The sequence below is a fragment of the Fulmarus glacialis genome, unplaced genomic scaffold (genome assembly GCF_000690835.1).
Source record: "Fulmarus glacialis isolate BGI_N327 unplaced genomic scaffold, ASM69083v1 Scaffold21494, whole genome shotgun sequence".
Classification (NCBI taxonomy): domain Eukaryota; kingdom Metazoa; phylum Chordata; class Aves; order Procellariiformes; family Procellariidae; genus Fulmarus; species Fulmarus glacialis.
Window position 1 is genome coordinate 1 of NW_009208974.1, and position 17,019 is coordinate 17,019.

General features: G+C 43.8%; 1 protein-coding gene and 1 non-coding gene across 2 annotated transcripts; one reads left to right on the forward strand and one right to left on the reverse strand.

The window, feature by feature from the left end:
* The first annotated feature begins 105 nt into the window (after positions 1 to 105).
* Positions 106 to 197, forward strand: TRNAY-GUA. The gene is given in 2 exon segments: positions 106 to 142; positions 162 to 197. It is a non-coding gene; the product is annotated as a tRNA-Tyr (tRNA).
* A 5,077-nt stretch (positions 198 to 5,274) lies between these two features.
* LOC104071277 (cysteine string protein-like) lies at positions 5,275 to 16,658 on the reverse strand. Its single transcript, XM_009576697.1, is given in 5 exon segments — positions 5,275 to 5,369; positions 10,932 to 11,106; positions 15,128 to 15,341; positions 16,569 to 16,597; positions 16,599 to 16,658. Coding segments are annotated over 5 exon segments (573 nt in total).
* Between the last annotated feature and the right edge of the window lie 361 nt (positions 16,659 to 17,019).

Consider the following 17,019-nt stretch of genomic DNA (forward strand, 5'->3'; position numbering starts at 1 on the left):
GGCTAACGCCCGCCCCAGAGCTGTGCAGCCCGCGCATGCGCGGCGCGGCAGCCACGCGAGCGGTGCTGGGTTCCTGTGGCGTGGCGGAGGAATTAGAACTAGCTCCCTTCGATAGCTCAGCTGGTAGAGCGGAGGACTGTAGAGGTTGTATCTTCACGGCAATCCTTAGGTCGCTGGTTCGATTCCGGCTCGAAGGAGAGGCTGAATTTTTTTCCCCCCTGTACGCAACATGCTTTTAAACAGCTTTTCCTTAACCAGTTGCAGATACGGTTGTTTTTCCCCTAAGAGACCCAGCTGCATTGCGAACCGGGCCTCTTCTGCGGTGACGCGCTGACTTTCAGCAGAGGCTGTTGCTAGGGGAGCAGAGGATGGCTGCTGCGTGACTGCCAACACCTCGTCAGTTTTTAAAGGAAAACAAGATCTATGTTGCTCTTACTCCAACTTACCACAAACCCTCACAAAGCAAGTTAGTGCAGGAGGATACCTGTTGAGATCCCTTTGTCTCATCACAGTTAATTAGGATGTTGAAATTCTGAGGGTTTTTTTTCCAAACCTCCTCTCCCCGAAATGTCTAGACACTATTTTTCCGGAGTAAGGAAGCATCTATACATTTACATACTGCCACAATAGGAACACGTTTGCAAATCCAGCCAAGTGATACTCAGCATGTGTTACCTCTCTCCGCTAGTGGGAAATTGCGTGTCTTTACCAGCGTCTTTCTGAGGTTATCTTGTAGGTGTAGGCTACCACGCAGTTGTCCCATTCTACTGCCTTCCCAACCCTGGGACGGGTGACACTGGCACAAAGGACCGAGTCCTCTTGTATGAAACTCCTGTACCCATTCATCCCTCTCAAAGTGAAAGGAGATGCTGGATGTGATGATTTGGCTGACTGTAGTCGATGGAGAGAAGGAAGGGGATTACTCTCATCTGCGGTCTTTCTCCCTGCTTTGTAACAGCACAATGAACATTTTCTTTTCTATAGAAAATGATAGCGTAGAACAAGAAATCACTAATTTTAACGGTGCTTGGTTTTGCATGCTTCATCATTTTTCTTTAACGATTTTATTCTATAAAGAGGCAAAAATGTAATTCATTTTGACTGAAATCATACCCATACTTTGGCTATTAATTCGTAGGGAAGGTAAGCAATTAAATTAAATGACATACAATTATGTTAGATGTTTTTTGGACTAAGCAAAGTGGTTTATCCTATGAACTTGTTGTGGGGAGAAAAGTGCACAAACTACCTAAATAACCGGTTATGTTGATGGTAGGCCTGAATCTTCTATGATTTTTCTTCCATTCACTATTTTGAGTGAGTCTGGGTATGAGTTAATATCTAAGCACGCAAAAGCACAGCTCTTTGAGAATACATCCAGCCAAAACAGTTGCCCCTCATCCATTTTTCAAATGCTTGGGCTTCTGTGGTCAGAGAGCCTGGATACCATCCTAGTGAGAAATATTCCTGTCCCGTAGCAGGCCCGAACTATCCGGCACGCTGCGCTGGCTCTTGGACAGCTGCAAAACCCCTGAGTGAGATGCCAGCCCAGGGGAAGCTGACAGGACGGCTGCCATTGTCCTCAGCAGCATCACAGTTTCACTCTCTGCACGCACCCTTTGCTGGGGGAAATCATTTCGTATAGGAACTGATGCCAGTAAAACTACTGTGTTACATCACTTCATCACATTGCTGAATTTTTTTTTATGTAGACAAGCATTCTGCATTATATAAAGGATTTGCAATGTGCAGCTATAGCTCTGGCTGCTTTGCGTAGGTAGGTGCATCTGCCGCAACCCAAGACCAAGTTCCTCTTTGGGGAAACCCTGAGTTGCCACTTGCCGCTTGCTGGGGTGCAAAGCCGTAATTTTGGACAGCTGTCTCAACAGCTTTTCTAGCTGTTACCGGAATGAAGTTGTTGATAGTGTGGAAAAGTAAACGGAGGGCTATAATTCATACATACAACCTTTATTAGTCAGAGTGGTTGACAGCAAAGGTAGATTTGAATATATAGTACTTTACATATAAATAAATGCAGCAAAACAGAACAAAATTTTGAGGATCTGTACATTTTGAGAAGGTTAATGGGTGTGCAACTGAGCTTTACACAGAAACATATCATACAAGCGCAGCTATGTTCATGTTAGGAACTTTCCTGAAAAGCAAACAAATGAGTAAAATCACATTGAAGAGCTAAGTCCTGAAATCCTTATTCATCCTTTCTCCATGTGTCCTCAAAACAGCTAGTCCTGACAGCAGTGAAAGAGGCAAACGCCCCAGTACTCTGAAAACTAAGTTTCCTCTTTGGAATTAAACCATGAGTTCAGACACTCAGGGTTTTTAAGCTGCAAGTCCTGGAGAACCCACTCAGAGCCTTGGTCATTGGTTTGTTCTGAGGTTTTTGGCTAACTGAGATAACACATTGTGGCTCTTCTGTACAGATCCCCATGTCAGGAAGAGGGCTTTGCAAACACGCGGCAGATTGTCCATCTTTGCATCACACTGCAAGATCGAGTTCCCCCCAAAATGTCTCATTTAGGAAGAGTGAATAAGAACCACATGACTTACGGTACATCTCGAGCCCAAGGAGATAATTTCCTTGATTTCAGTAAACTTTGGCTCTGGCCCATAGACTGGGGTCTGGAGGGACATCGAAGGTGTTGCACGTGAAAAATTCCCCAACTGCTTTTGCTAATCTGGGATTTACCTTTCCCTCCCTGGCTTTAGGCCTGATCTGTACCTGTTGTTGAAATCAAGGGTGCAATTCTCAGTGACTCCCATGGGAGCAGGAGGAAGGATTTCACACGGGAAAGGATTCCACCTATAACATGTAGCTTTACGCTAGACTTCTCTCTGAATGCCTTTTCCATCTCTGCTGGAAATAGTCACTACGTAGCACGTGCACACTTTCACAGTGAATGTCTCTACCAGACAGTAAAACTTAAGAAATCACTTAGCCTGTGGATTTGTCACGTACTACGTGCTCTCCCTACTCCTTCGTTGGGGGATAACATCTTACACCAGAGTAAACACCACGCAGAAGGGAATAGCAAGGAAAGCTACGTGCGTGTGTGTGTGCGCGTGTGCTGGGGCGGGTGGGTGCTGGTGTCCCCCGGCACGTACCCAGTGGGCTGTGCCCTGCCCGTCTCGCAGCACTAGCACCCCAACGCACACGCCGTCTGATCTGCCCACCCGGCGGGAAGATTTGCGGCACTCGGCTCCCAGTGGGAACGTGCCTTCTGGGATCACATCTCCACAGCGGCAGGATGGTGTCACCCAGCTCCCCGCCCCTGGGACCACCGGCATGGGTGGCCACATCCCCCCGGCACCGCTGGGCAGGCAGGGCGGCGGTCTGGATTTTCGTACATATGAGCGGCCTCCAAAATTATTTGCAAGACGCAGCTGAGGGCAAAGAGGAGGCCATGTGTAGGAGGGGAGCGAGTGCCTGTCCACAGCCCCAGCTGTGCCGGGACTTCCCCTCTTCTCTAAAGCAGAAAAATAGGGCTATTTCTGAGGGAAATGTGAGCGTTAGTTGGCCTCGGTGCCTGTGCCTGGAGAACAGATATATAACCTGAACTGGAATTAATGGCTTTTAAAATGTCCATGTGTTATGGGAACTTTAAAGAAATGTTCAAAGTAGTATTTCTTGACTTCGGAGTTACAGCTAGTGCGATGAAACACACTCTTTTGCCATATATTTAGCTGTCACTGAATGACATTTGATGTGAAAGGTGAGAATAGAAGGAAGACAAAAATGTTTCACAACTGCAGAATCCAATTTTAAGGAAGGGAATAACACTTTTGACTAGCTATATATTCACTGGTCTATATAATTTAGTGGTACGTTACGTCCCCCTTTGGACTGCAGCACTGTGATTAGAGGAGCAAAAATAGCAAATGCACAGAACTGACAGTGGTTGATGTAACATGATCAATAAAGAGAAATTCATCTGTCTAAGGCTTAAACTACTATGTCAAACTAGTGAAGTGCTAAGTTTAAGATCTCAGAGGTATTTCTTTAGCTCTCACAGATTAGAGGCCTAATTTCTTCATGCTTGCTTTAGCCATACCACATCTATCTCCACTGGTTTGTGCAGCGGTATACCTGAACGTACATCTCATCCCTTCCCCTTTATTTAAAATCACGCTGTGTGCTCTTAAAGCCCCTGTGCCTGGGGCAGAGGGGAGGACCCAGGCTCACCCCGATGAGCCGGGATGTGAGGAGGACGGTCGCTCCTCTGCTGCCAAGTCCTTGCTGCTCCCGCAGCCCCGGTGCCAGTGCTGGCGTGATGGCTCCTAGCCCAGTGCCAGCGGGGCAGCGGCGCTGGCAGCCAGGGGCACGGTGGAATAAGCAAGCCGGCAGAAAGCTGTTGGCTGGGAACCAATTTCCAGCACATTGCAGCTGCAGCCGGAGAAGCCGGGGCCGCCCGGCATGGGCGGCAGGCCCACCTGGGCTGGAAGGGGGGAGCTTTGCCGTGGGACTGTCACTGGCTACAGGGAGAGGAGAGAGGCTCTGGGGCAGCCCCGGGACAGCCTCCCCCCCATAGGGTGTTTGCCCACTGTCTCTCGGGTTTGCAACTTGTGCAGGGCAGGACACAGAGCCTATGTGTCCTTCTGGTGCTGGGTGAGGCTCCTGGATTTGGAGTGACCTGCGTTGTAACCACCAGCAGAATGATCCCTGAGATCAAGTTTGTAATTGCCGGAGCTGGGCCCCAACAAGCCGCTAGCTGCTTTCCAAAGAGTGGTTCCTCTCTGGGAAGGACAGCCCCATCTGCCTTGCCACTAACTTTCCCTCTGAGGTCTGCTAAAGACCATTTCCAGGGCTCCCTCACAAGAACATTTCACATCCAGCAAAACAGTTGCGTGCCAGGAGCATTCCCAGGGCTGGGAGAGATGGAGCCGGTGTGTCTGGAGAGGGACTTGGGGCTGTGTCTGGGAGGTGAGACCTCAGCTGAGGGCGGGGAAGAGAGCAATCATACCAAAGGGAGTATTATTAGAGGGAAAGACCATGCCAAGCCTGGCAGTTTGAAGCCATGAGAGACCAGTGTGCTGGTCTGTAGAGCTCTGTACTGGTCATAGGTATCTTCTTGCAGAGTGTAGATATCAACCTACTTGAAGTGGCTTAGAGGGAGATTCTGCCTTGATAAGAAATTACTCTCAGGTTACTCTTGATTAGCTTAAAGACAACTATAAATACAGGCTGCACAGCTTATCATGTGTTTTTTCTCGCTGTGACACTCAGTGGGAAGCACCAACAGGTCGTGTTTGCCCACTCTAGGAGTCTGTGCGGTAGCTCTGATGCCTGTCCCCTATTAGCTGTGTCTTCTCGGTTGCGTTAGTCGGCTGAAGTACGATAGGAGTTTCTCCATCTAAATAGAGGAGGAAGACAAAAAATATTTTAAGAATCCTTCACTTGCTACCAAAGTCAGATTTCTTGTTGGCACCACAATATTTCATCTGCTGTTCTGGCTACGGTTTAATCTTGGCTTCACAGATAGCTGTGTGCATACTGAAGAGGCAGCAATACCCACACCGAGTCTACAGATGCTCTTACTCCTTGTCCACATGTAATGGCAGATTTCTGGGTGACTATTGCTGTTGTTATTAAACTGGACATCAGCTGTGCCTGGTGCTTTGCAGAGATTGCAAGATAAGGGTCCTTGCCTGTTCCAATTGCAAATGCTTGTTCCTGCAAATGTCTGAATCTAATGAGCACTGTTGTGAGTCAGCAAGAACTAACCTTGACAGTGTTTGTGAGAATGGGCCAGAAATGAGTCTTCAAGAAGGCAAAGTTAACAGTAAAGGGAGTTAAAAGGAAAAAAATGCGTGAGCAGTAATTTACTTGAGAGGGAAGAAATCATATACATCCTGAAAGCCAGCTAGTTAAATAAAAATGTTAAATTGCATTTTGAAGTCTTATGTAATATATATACAACAGGATTTTGAGAATTACTGTTTTAATGAGTTTGGAACTGCCAAAACCTCGTATTATCACTATATAAATCCTTACTGCTTTGTACTTTCTCATTCCATGCAGCTATGTGTTTGGTTTCCCAATATACCTGTAAAAAATGCATTTGTTGTAGAGTGGGGGAAAGTGAAGTCCCTTGCAGCGTTCCCTGATGGCTGTTGTGTTCCCTCTGATAATGAACAAGGTTTGGCTGCCCTTCTCCTGGGCCTCTTTCCAACCCACCATTTCAGGGTGGGGGAGGAGGCGACTCAAGACTCAGAGACTGACTTTTAAAGGTTCAGCCACCTCAGTGAAGTGTTTTCCTATGAAAAATTTTGGACTATCTATATCTTGATACTAGCACAGCCTTCACAGTAATTGAATAGAAATCATGACTTTTTTTGCCAAATGACCGAATGTTCAGAAAAAACCACATCTGACATTTCCTCCTGTTTACATGACAGTTGATGGGATGAATCATGGGCAAAAGATGTAATGTACAGGAGTAACTTAACCCAGAGCAGGAATCTAATTGCATGCCATACGGCTTCCCCTCAGTGCGGGTAGAACAACTTTGACTCTGTCAAGGTGAAAGGCAAGAATGATTAAATGTCAAGCAGCTTCTCTGTATGGGCAATTCTGTATTTAGACACAAGGTCAAAGACAGCCATGTTTCATAACTTCTAAAATATATGAGTAATTAATGCTTAGAGCTCAGCTTGGGTGCAGATTAATTTGGCAGTTCCAATCCATTTTTAAGTTGCGATGTATTTTCTAGATTTCTGAGCAGCACTCCCTCCCATCCTCTGCTGCCTCGAAGTTGTTCATTTTAAGGAAGATGGTTGATGGAGGGCAGAGGCTAGCAGTTCATTTTGCTGTGATACCCAGGTGTGCAACAAGAGAACAGGACCCACTGCAAATCTGTCGCATTGCTTCCAGCTGATCTGCAGTTCTGAGCTGACACCTTCCCCAAGTATTTTGCTGCCCACACCCTTCTAAGATTTATGATGTTTTTTATCAGAACAGGGACCCATGGTATAATAAACTGTACAAATATAGCCTGCTAATGGAGAGCTGCAGAATGGAGGTGCGGCAGAATTCACAGTTTAAACTGCTTTCTATAGATAGCTCTTGCTCACTGTTCGCCTACATTGGTATCATATGGAGTGCGGAGGAGACAATGAAGTGCTAAAAACTTATTGCTTCAGAGTTGGGAAAGTATTTTGTTATTCAGGTTCTTTTTTTCTTTTTTTTTTTTTTTTCTCTCCCAGATTTCATTTTCTGTAAAATGAAAGTTGGTCTAGAAATGCCTCTTGCTTTGTTCTTACGATGCTAACCAAACAGGAGAGGAGAACAAACCTGCCAAACTGCTCGAGTGCATCATTACAGCCTGAAGAACCAAGGCAATCCAAATTCCAACGGCACCTCCTCTGGGACCACAAAAGTCAACAAAACGTTTGCCATCGACTTCAGTGGAAGCAAAATCTGGCAACCTGCCCCGTGTGTGCGAGTGAAAGTGATGAAGCGTTGTATGCATCCGTGCTGCAGACAAGCGAGTGATACTTCCCTCTGCCAGTGTATTTTTGCAGGTCAACCATAACATCATGGCAGGATACCACAGATTACCCTACTTTTTAAATATCATGTTTGATCTGAAACCCTAAAAAATGTTATGTTTAAAATATAATAATCCAAAGGTAGGACTTACTTTGGAAAGTGATCATCCATTGTACATTAAGCCACAGTCCTCTGTGGTACAAATCAATAGTCGTGAGAAGAAATCATTGTAACCTAAGTACAGGCCAGGGCTTGCAAATCCCTGAGTTCCTTTAGTTCTTATGGTCATGCTACCCGTGGAAGTACATGCTGTAAAACAAATCTTTCGCAGGAGATATTCAACTAGCTAAGCACTAGAACTAGTCAAATACATTTGAAGAAAACTTTCTTCTAGGGGAATATGCCATTTTATCAGAATTGAAGCCTTTGACGTGATCGTGCTGATTTCAGTGACAACTCACTTTGCTATTACATTTTAGAGAATGGATCACTGAATTTTTGGCCTTACATCTCTTTTTTTCACTATTGATTATGTTTTATGGTATGTTAATTTGAGGAATGAAATCAACTGTGTAACACCTTAATTTTGTTAAGGAGAAATGTGAGGGACTCTGAAAATTATTACTGTTGTGTCAGTACTGCTGTGCCATCTAAATCTCGACTCCCACAACATGCATATTGCCTTTTCTGTGCAGTGTGGCCGGCTCCAAGCAGCTCCCACTGAGCACAGCAAAAGCTGGTGGAGACTCATTCTCAGAGGTTTTTAGCATCAAGAGTGCTGATGTTTTATCGATGTTGCATTCCTCAGAAAAGCAATGACTGACTACAAAATATTTGGATAAATTGAAGTATGGCCTTAGCTTGAGAATCTACATTTTGACCTTAGCAAAAAAGTTCTGGCTAGCAATAATATAGATACTGGGGACAGCAGGAAGCAAAGAAATTAATTACCAGGTAGAATGCTCAGTCTGTGGGCAGAGAGCATGCGAAGAATTTGGATCCTAATAGGATTTCCTCTTCCAAAATGAAATCTGCTGCAGGAGTGATTACGGTTTGTTTCTGAATTAACCTACAGGACCATTTCTACTATTTACATAAAGGAAGCCATGAGTATTTATTTCTATTGCCCAACATTTGAAAATGTCTGGTGGAAAAGTCCGATCTTTGCCATTCTAAATCAGCTGCATCTTTTTGGCCAGCATCCCTAAAATTTGGGGGGGTGGAGGAAATGCAGTTTGAGCTGGTTATCATTCATTTTCCTAAATGCAGTGTCTATTTTCCTTTCAGCTGCAGAAAAGATGCTCACATTGTCCTCTGTCATGAAGTTTTTACTTTTATTCCTGATATGTTGCTCTCTTTTAATCTAATTTTAAAATATAAAGAATTCTCCTCTACTGAGGGAAGCTGGTTTTGATTGGTAGGAAAATGTAGCAAGACTGAAGAGAAGGCTAGGAAAGGTAGAAATACCTAGTTTTCTCCAGGCCCTATCTATATAATTAATATTGTCTTCAAAATACTTAAAACACATAATTCCACATTCTGTTAATTTTTCAGACTGGTACTTTGCTAAACATTTTAAATTATTTTTGAAAATTGGTATCTCAGTGAGACTTGGTGGGAGTAAAGGGATGGGAAGGTGGCCTAAAATTACTGAATACCAATAAATACCACCTGTGCTGGAAGGAGGGAGAAATTTTTTTTCTGCCACTGGGGAATTCTGTGCTGGATTTTGAGAGAGAGCAAAATACCTGCCAAATTACAAAAAAGGCAGAATTAAAAAATTCTTACCCTTCAAAGTTCCATCTTCATATTTCAGACTTGGTTTTGGTGTCATAGACCCATAAATATCAAGACCTGTTTTAGATTTGCATTTTCCAGGTGCCTAATATCGTAGAGTATATTACATTTTTTTCAAATAATGCATTGTGGTTATAAAGCTTTCACTGATAGTTTTTGTTGCCTTTGCGGAGACTGATCAAGTATTATCAATTTTTAAGCTGACTATTTACGTTGATACGCCTCTAGGCAAAACCAATTTAAAAACACCACCACACGTTGGCATATCAGTTATATAAATAGCATTTGTTTCAACTGCTACAAGTGTTTTGTTACATATTTAAGGAAGGGTAAATTTATGTGAAAAGTTGGGGGGAAAAAAATTCTTCCTGCTTAGGGAACATGACATTTGCAATCTGGCAGTGCTAATTTAAGCATAATAAATGTAAGAATGTAACAGGCTAAGACCTTCCATAACAATGGAAGAGAAAAAGAGTGAGCTGACTGCTTAGGTCCTTCCTCATAAAAAAGCGTAATCCTGATCATCGTTTATATAAATTTGCAACTGAAAAGTGGCCTAGGTCTTCCCCTCATACCTTGGCCTCTTATTGCTGGAGCAAGGATCATTGCCTTGCTCAGCCTGTCCTGCAAGTGTCCTAATCTAACCAGCTTGAGATGTTTCTGATTCCCCTGAAGATGAAGGCAAAACTCTGCCCCACTTCACCAGATTAGGACAGGGCTCTTTTTGTTCAAAATATGTAACCCACGCTAGTGCCAAATTAGGAAATCACCACCATCATCCTTTGGCATAGCCAAAACTTGAGTGTGCAGCTAGGGGATGCAGCAAAGCCGAGAAAAGAGGGTGACCTGCTGCCCCCAGCCCGTGTTCCCGGCCGGGCGCTTTTGCTCCCTTCTTTGAGCCGGCATTAGCACTTGGCTTGCCCCACCGTGAGGCACGTCAGGGAGTTAAACGGGCAGGGAACTACATACATTTTTGAGAGGATTCGTTTTCACCTGGATCGTATCCAAGATCTGGCTCCTGGTAAGGCAGTACAATTGCTACTGCCAGTGCAGAAGAGAACGAGCAGCTTGGGGGCTGGATGGGAGAGGGGCAGGACCGCGGCAGCTCCCGTGCAAACTCTCTTAGGTTACTGCGCAACCTTACTGTTGGAAACTTTGCATCTTTTCTTGAAGCCTTTTCTTGAACGGGTACAGTTGGCCCATCACAGTCAGTGATAAATTTTACATGAGTAAAAACCGAATGACAGCTTATTCAGGCAGATCAGATGTGGCAAACAGCAGTCCAGGCAGAGCCTAATCTCTAAGTACAGGATCTAGGATATGAAGAAACGTGGGCATGGGGGCTAGAGGGTGAACATTGTCTCTTAAGATGAGTCCTGAGACTTCGAATGTTTAAGTGTCTCATAAGAGATACAGGAGATATTTAATTATTAGTGCCATAAGTTCAGTTTTTCATTAACACACAACTTGGGAAGTTCTTCAGCTCATGGTGTTAGCTGGAGTGAATTGGCACGTCTCCACTGATGTCTGGAAGCAGCCTCAGCATCGTGAGCAGAACATCTGGCCTACAGGCTTTAAAGATTGTTTTGAACATCTTTGCCACACAGTAAGCCCCTATAATACACACCTCTTTCCATGTCGTTCTTAATTTGCTCTTCCAAATCTTCTGGAGACACACAAAACTCCTGCTCTTCCCCTTCGGGTGCTTTGGGTTTACACTTTCCACAGCAGCAGTTGAAGCAGCAGCAGAGGCAGCAGCAGAGGTAGCAGCCCGTCAGCAGCCCACAGGCTGCAAACAGGCCCTGGGTTAAACACAGCAGGAGGAAAACCCTGTGAGCAATGACCTTCCTGAAACTCGTGGCAATCTCTTACAGCTGAAGGCTGGTCATCAAAGGAACTCAGGTTCCCAAGTGCTTGGCACTCAGAGGAGTCCAGCTGCTGGCCAAGTGCCTAAACAAGGGCCAGATCTTCCAGAGTCCTCCTCATCCACCAGCTCCTACTTGCCACTCAGGACCACGTCCACAAAGAAGACACCAACCAACAGGCCCCCGCACGCCCAACTTTTGAAAGTCTGTCTTCAGCTGACGGCCCTCAGAAAAAACTTCCAGGCGGTATGCAAAACCCCACCCACCTTAAAATGACTCATTTCTATCTTAAAAATGACTCATTTGCCCAAGATCGTTTTCGCAAACAGTTATTTACCGGCAGGTTCTTGTCAATAACAAAGCCGAGAGAAAAAGAAGCAAAGATCCAGATGCATCCCACATAACTTGAGGCACTGAACTAAGGCATCCAAATTAGGACTGTAGCCCCTGTGAGCTCCTCACATAGTCAATGGTAAGTTGAAAGCCCTTCCAGAGTGTGATTCAGCCCCGGGGGGATTTGAATTGCCCATTGGGGGTGTCTCTCTCCCTCCCCATTAGCCTGTGCAGGAGCACATAGGTGACGACTCCTAAATTAGACTCCTCGGGCTGTGGTTTCTTGATCTGGGGACTCAGGCAGCAAGAAGTTCCCACCTGCATCCCCTTGCTCACTCCTGTCCCTGTGGCACAAAGCGGGGAGGCTTCAGCAGAGCCAGCACAACTGCCTGGGGCTGAGACCAGAGATCTCAGCCAGATTCAACAGCCAGAGAACTTTAATTTACAGAGCTTTTCTTCCTCCAGACCAGGTCACTGCCTGGGTTCACAGCACAGCTCCACAGCTGCTCGCTTTGGGGGCTGCGTGCCATGTCGCAGCAGTGGGACGGGGGCTGCAGAAGGGGAGCCCTTAGGCTGGCATTGCTGCCCTGTGCGCTCCCTGGGTGCATGACGGCAGCCTGGCTCCCAACCTGAGGTGGATCCAGGCCTGGACCGAGATGTTTGTGGCAAAGCAGAAACCTCCACATGTCATCATGGATATAGTGGTGTAAGAGTAAAGGAAAGCCAGTGATGATCCTGAAAGGGGAATCAAGGCTGATATGTGGAACGTGTATGTAGAGCCAGCACAGCTTTGTGGCCACCAACTACATATAAGTTAACTTGAAGGTACAGCCAGGCTTTAGCACTGTAGTTACACCGTCTGCCCTTTACTAACTATTTGTTATATTCATAAGAAAACATGCCGCTGAGGAAGAAAGCAAGCACAAACATCAGGATATTGTCAATCTTTGACAATGAAGCTATGTAAATAACGCTCAGTTATGTATGCATGTCTCAGGCAGTGTTAGTGGGGGCTGACTGGAGCATCTTTGAAGGTAATAAGACTATTTACATGCCTAATATTAATATAGGCATGTATCAAGAGTGGACAAGGTGGTTTTAAATGAAAAGGACTCTGACGTTTTCTTTTAAAATGTTTTCCTTCCAACGGACACCCAAAACTGTTCTAAATGTCATAACCCCTAAAATAAGTTATCTGACTGTTTATCATTTATGCCATAATGGAGAATAAAACACCACAATGGATAGAATGAAAAAAGACAGAATAAAAGTGTATAGAGGGAAAAAATACTTGAATTTATTCATGGTTCAAGATTTCTTGTGCTTATATTATCATAGTTGATAAATCAAGAATCAGTTTATTGATGTGATTAATAAACTGTCTTCATGGTAAAGTGAGAATTGCTTTTTGATAAAACAGTTAAACGAACAACGCCTATGCCTGCTGGTGAAGAAGCAGTTAAAGTTCCCATTACCCATGTCAGTATGTTCCCAGTTTAATATGCCTGCTAAGAAGTCTGGCACTCCGGAAAAAAGTAATTTTCACTTTGCATTTTTCCTTTCGTTTGCGTTTCCTTACTTCTAATGATACACCTCCTCACAATTGTGAGATTTTCTGAGTATGACTGTGATAGGAAAGAGGATTTACCGGGAATGTTCATAGTTGAAGAGGAAGATAACAAGCGAAAGCTGTGGTCCATACTGTCTTCTACCAGAATGGAGGAAATTAGGAGTCCAGAAGTCATCTACAGATGAAGCTTTAGACTCAAATAGTATTACAATGGCCAATACAAAAAATCTGAAACTGACCAAGCGTTTGTGCATGAGTTAAGAAGAGATGAGGAATAGTAAGCTCAGTTTGCAAAAAACACTTGGTGGCCTGTTTATGCTTTGGAGGTGGCAAGATTTTGGGTTGAGGAGGGATAGAGAGACCACCTGTGACAATCCTCAAATGAGTCTATACGCATATTTTGGATTTTTTGCACAGAATTCTTAAAAACCAGGAAGCAATGATTACTTTTGGTGGGATATTCAGCATATCTCATCTCACCTCCAGGATACAGCTTCCTTGAAACAATCCATACATTCCTCCTTTAGGTGCTAGAGACTTACAAGCTTCTCTCTGTACTCTCCAATGCTCTCCTTATGAGTTAAAGCCACAGCAGTTATTTCCGTTCCTGATTTTCTAACCACAAAGGATTTTATACTTCATAAAACCTCCATTAAAGATTGGTAAGCAGAAGAGGAAATAAAAGCTAAAAAAGCAGCAAACAGTGAAGAAAGCCTTGTTTAGCAAGACTGTTAAAGGAGTCAGTACTGCTGCTCTCTCAGCTCTAAGACAATGCTTCCTGGTGTCTGAACCATGACAAAGAGGCTGAAGGAGAGGGTAGACGGCAAAGAAAAGAGAGAATGATCCAGCAGGAGAAGACAGCGGCTGTGGTGGGGAGTCCAGCCTGCAGCAGGAGTCAGCTGCATGCAGCAGCTGCCGGCAGGCAGCCTCCAGCCTGCTTCTGGGGGTGCAACTGCACCTTTGCGCATTCATTAGTTTCATTTCACTGTTCTGCATTTAGGCAGCTCCTATCTCATCCTGATTCAGCAGACAAATTATGGCTTCTCAGACCCACAAATTGCTCAAGTGACTTCCCAGTTTGAAAGGGGACTGCAGGGCAGTGAAGCACTGGCCTGATCTGTGCTGAACGGAGGAATCCATGTTCCATGGTTCTCAGCTCAAAGCCGTCATAGTGTGATTGCCTCACACAGTACAGATCATTTTCCTATTATTCCAGCAGAGTCCTTGCTTTCCTGTGCTTCTATTGCCAGAAATAAGTGGGGACAGCACGGATTTTGCACATTTTCAATTCTGTTGGTTTGTTACATTTCTGTAACATTTCAATATTTGCTGAAACACTCGAATCTGACATATGCAAACATCAGAGGACACCAGTGACATAAGAGAACACATGAACACAACTCCTTTATGACTAGAACAGCCCATGATGTGTTTTTCCTTGAGCAATATGCCAGTTTTTGATGAATCATTCTCTTTCTTTCCTACTCTCTTCCTCCACTCCACCCTTCTCACCTTTTCTTCCACTTCCTTTCTCTCACCCCCTCACCAGGGTACATATATGAAACCATAATCACAGTTTTATGTATTATTATTGCTTACTTATGCTGTGTGCTATATATAGCAAAGAACACAGCTAAATTTGTACTGTAATAACTTATTAACTGGTTGTCACATAAGTGGGACTTCTCGTTTTTGAACAATGAGTCATTTTTATTTAGCCATTACTGAAAAGAAAGTAAAAATTAACCTGGAGCACTAGATTCAAATCTAATTAATGTCTGAAAGTGTTACAAAACATGGACTCTATTTAACTATGTACCAAGCTAAAAAGAAAAAGAAAACATTCTGTATTAGTACTGAGCTGATGTTACATTCCGCCACTGTCGATTTTCCAGATGATGTTGTTGTTTAATTAAGCTTTTAGTAGCGGTTTAGATTCAGATCCTACTATATGTTAAGCCTGTAGAGAGACCATGTTTTTCAGGGGGTTCCTTGTGTATGTAATTGTCTGTGTGCATTGTAACACTTGAGTTCCAACAGAAAATAACAACTTACCTTTGCCCACCAGCTTGAGAGCATGAAGTAGGTGTTAACATTTTCCTCACCAAACTGTTCTGCCACATAGAGCCCTAATGATCCATACTTGTCGTATATGTTTCGCTTGGACAGATCAGTCAGCGTTGCATGAGCATTGTTGATCTCTTTAAATTTTTCTGCAGCCTCTGGATTGTCCGGATTCTTGTCGGGATGATATTTCAGGGCCAGTTTTCTTAAACATGGAAAAAAAAAAACCCAGAAGGAAAATAAATCAGCTGTATGTGTTCATGTATACAGACGCTTACTAAATATTACAAAATATTTTGGTAGAGGTACAATCTCTGGTTTCCAGCTCTGATGTACTCAGTGGAAGAAAAGTGACACAAAGTGACTGAACATGAAAGTTTTGCTAAAAGAGGTATTCCTATTACACTGAGCATGAACTTTGTGTATTGATACCTAGTCAGCTACCATGTTAAAGGAGACAGTGATATATGCTGAAAGCACAGATTGCAGAATGATAATAAATCACACGCATTTGTTGCATTATTATTGCCAACTGATTTGCATCATTTAGCAGGTTTCAACAAAGATAAAGATTTTTTAAAGGTTGTTTAAAAACATGATGATCACACTGCTTATCCCATCAACATTATCTTCTTTATAGCAAAGGAAATTCTGTATTCGATTGCCTATCAATAGTAGCTATATTAAAATTTTGTAAACAGTGTCTGTGTCTGCAGAAGCCCAGACAGTGATGATGGAAAACACAGTTAGGAGTTGACATAGAAAGGAAGCATCTTTCTGAAGCACAGGGTGGAAAAGCATAGTGAGTTAGCCCCAGTTTCAAGTGCCTGTCTTTGGGCCTAGTTCCCCACTGTCACACTTCTGAGACAGTCCGTAAAGCAATGGAAGCTGATTGTCAACTGTTTCGGGCTGTTTATGCTGGTGGGAAGCCTTTGCTGGGACAGGGCTCAGTACTGTCTTTTTCCCCTGACTGTACGCAACGCTATGGCATCTGAGGACAGGTATAGCTTGAAAGGAACAGTGTGGGACTGTTGGCTCACGGGCAGTGCTGGGGAAGCACAGCTTGGAGAAGAGAGGGTTTGCTTCCAACCATTTTGGAGCACTGGCAGTGTGAGTTCACACGTACCTGCAAAACAAGCATAGACAGCAGTGTTTCTTTTAAAAAATCTCCACTCCCTTTGAAGAATTGGCAATAAGATTTTTCCGGGACATTTATTTAATGACTAGTGCTGACCTCTAGTGGCATCAAAAGTGATTTAGTAGTGTTTTAGGTTCCTTGATCCTCACCTCACTTAAGCTATGTTGCGTTTTGTAAGTATTCTCTCCAAGTCTTTCAGGAGCTAGCCATGACTGTTACACCAAAAAATATTATTGTGGTGTGAAGGTGGTGTGCCCATACTTCTAACAAATTTATTCTCAGAGTAGGTCTTGCTTGACTTTCCACTGAAGTCCCGGTACAGGTTATTCCCCCAGTAAAATGTAACTGCTTTGCTCCTGATGACAGTTCCTGCCTCGAAGACATTCTGCCAATATCAAGAATGATATGAGCCTGGGAGCAGCCTCTGCCAACGATCTCTTCAGTTCTGTATGCTGAACACAATTCATCTTCTCATAGATAATAAATAACTCCTTAAACATGTCTCTAATAGGATGAAGGGGTTCACGTTCAGTCATATTTAATATACAGTGCCTGAGGTACCTTAAACATAAATTTGCAGTCATATTTAACATGTGGTACCTTAAACATAATAAAAGATGAAATAGGAGAACTGGAAAAACAAGCTAAAAGTCTTGCATGACTAATGACATTATGTGCCATCCAACATTTTAAGTAGCTTATGCAATCTATCCTTTTTCTTAGCTGAAAACAAACTCCAGCAATT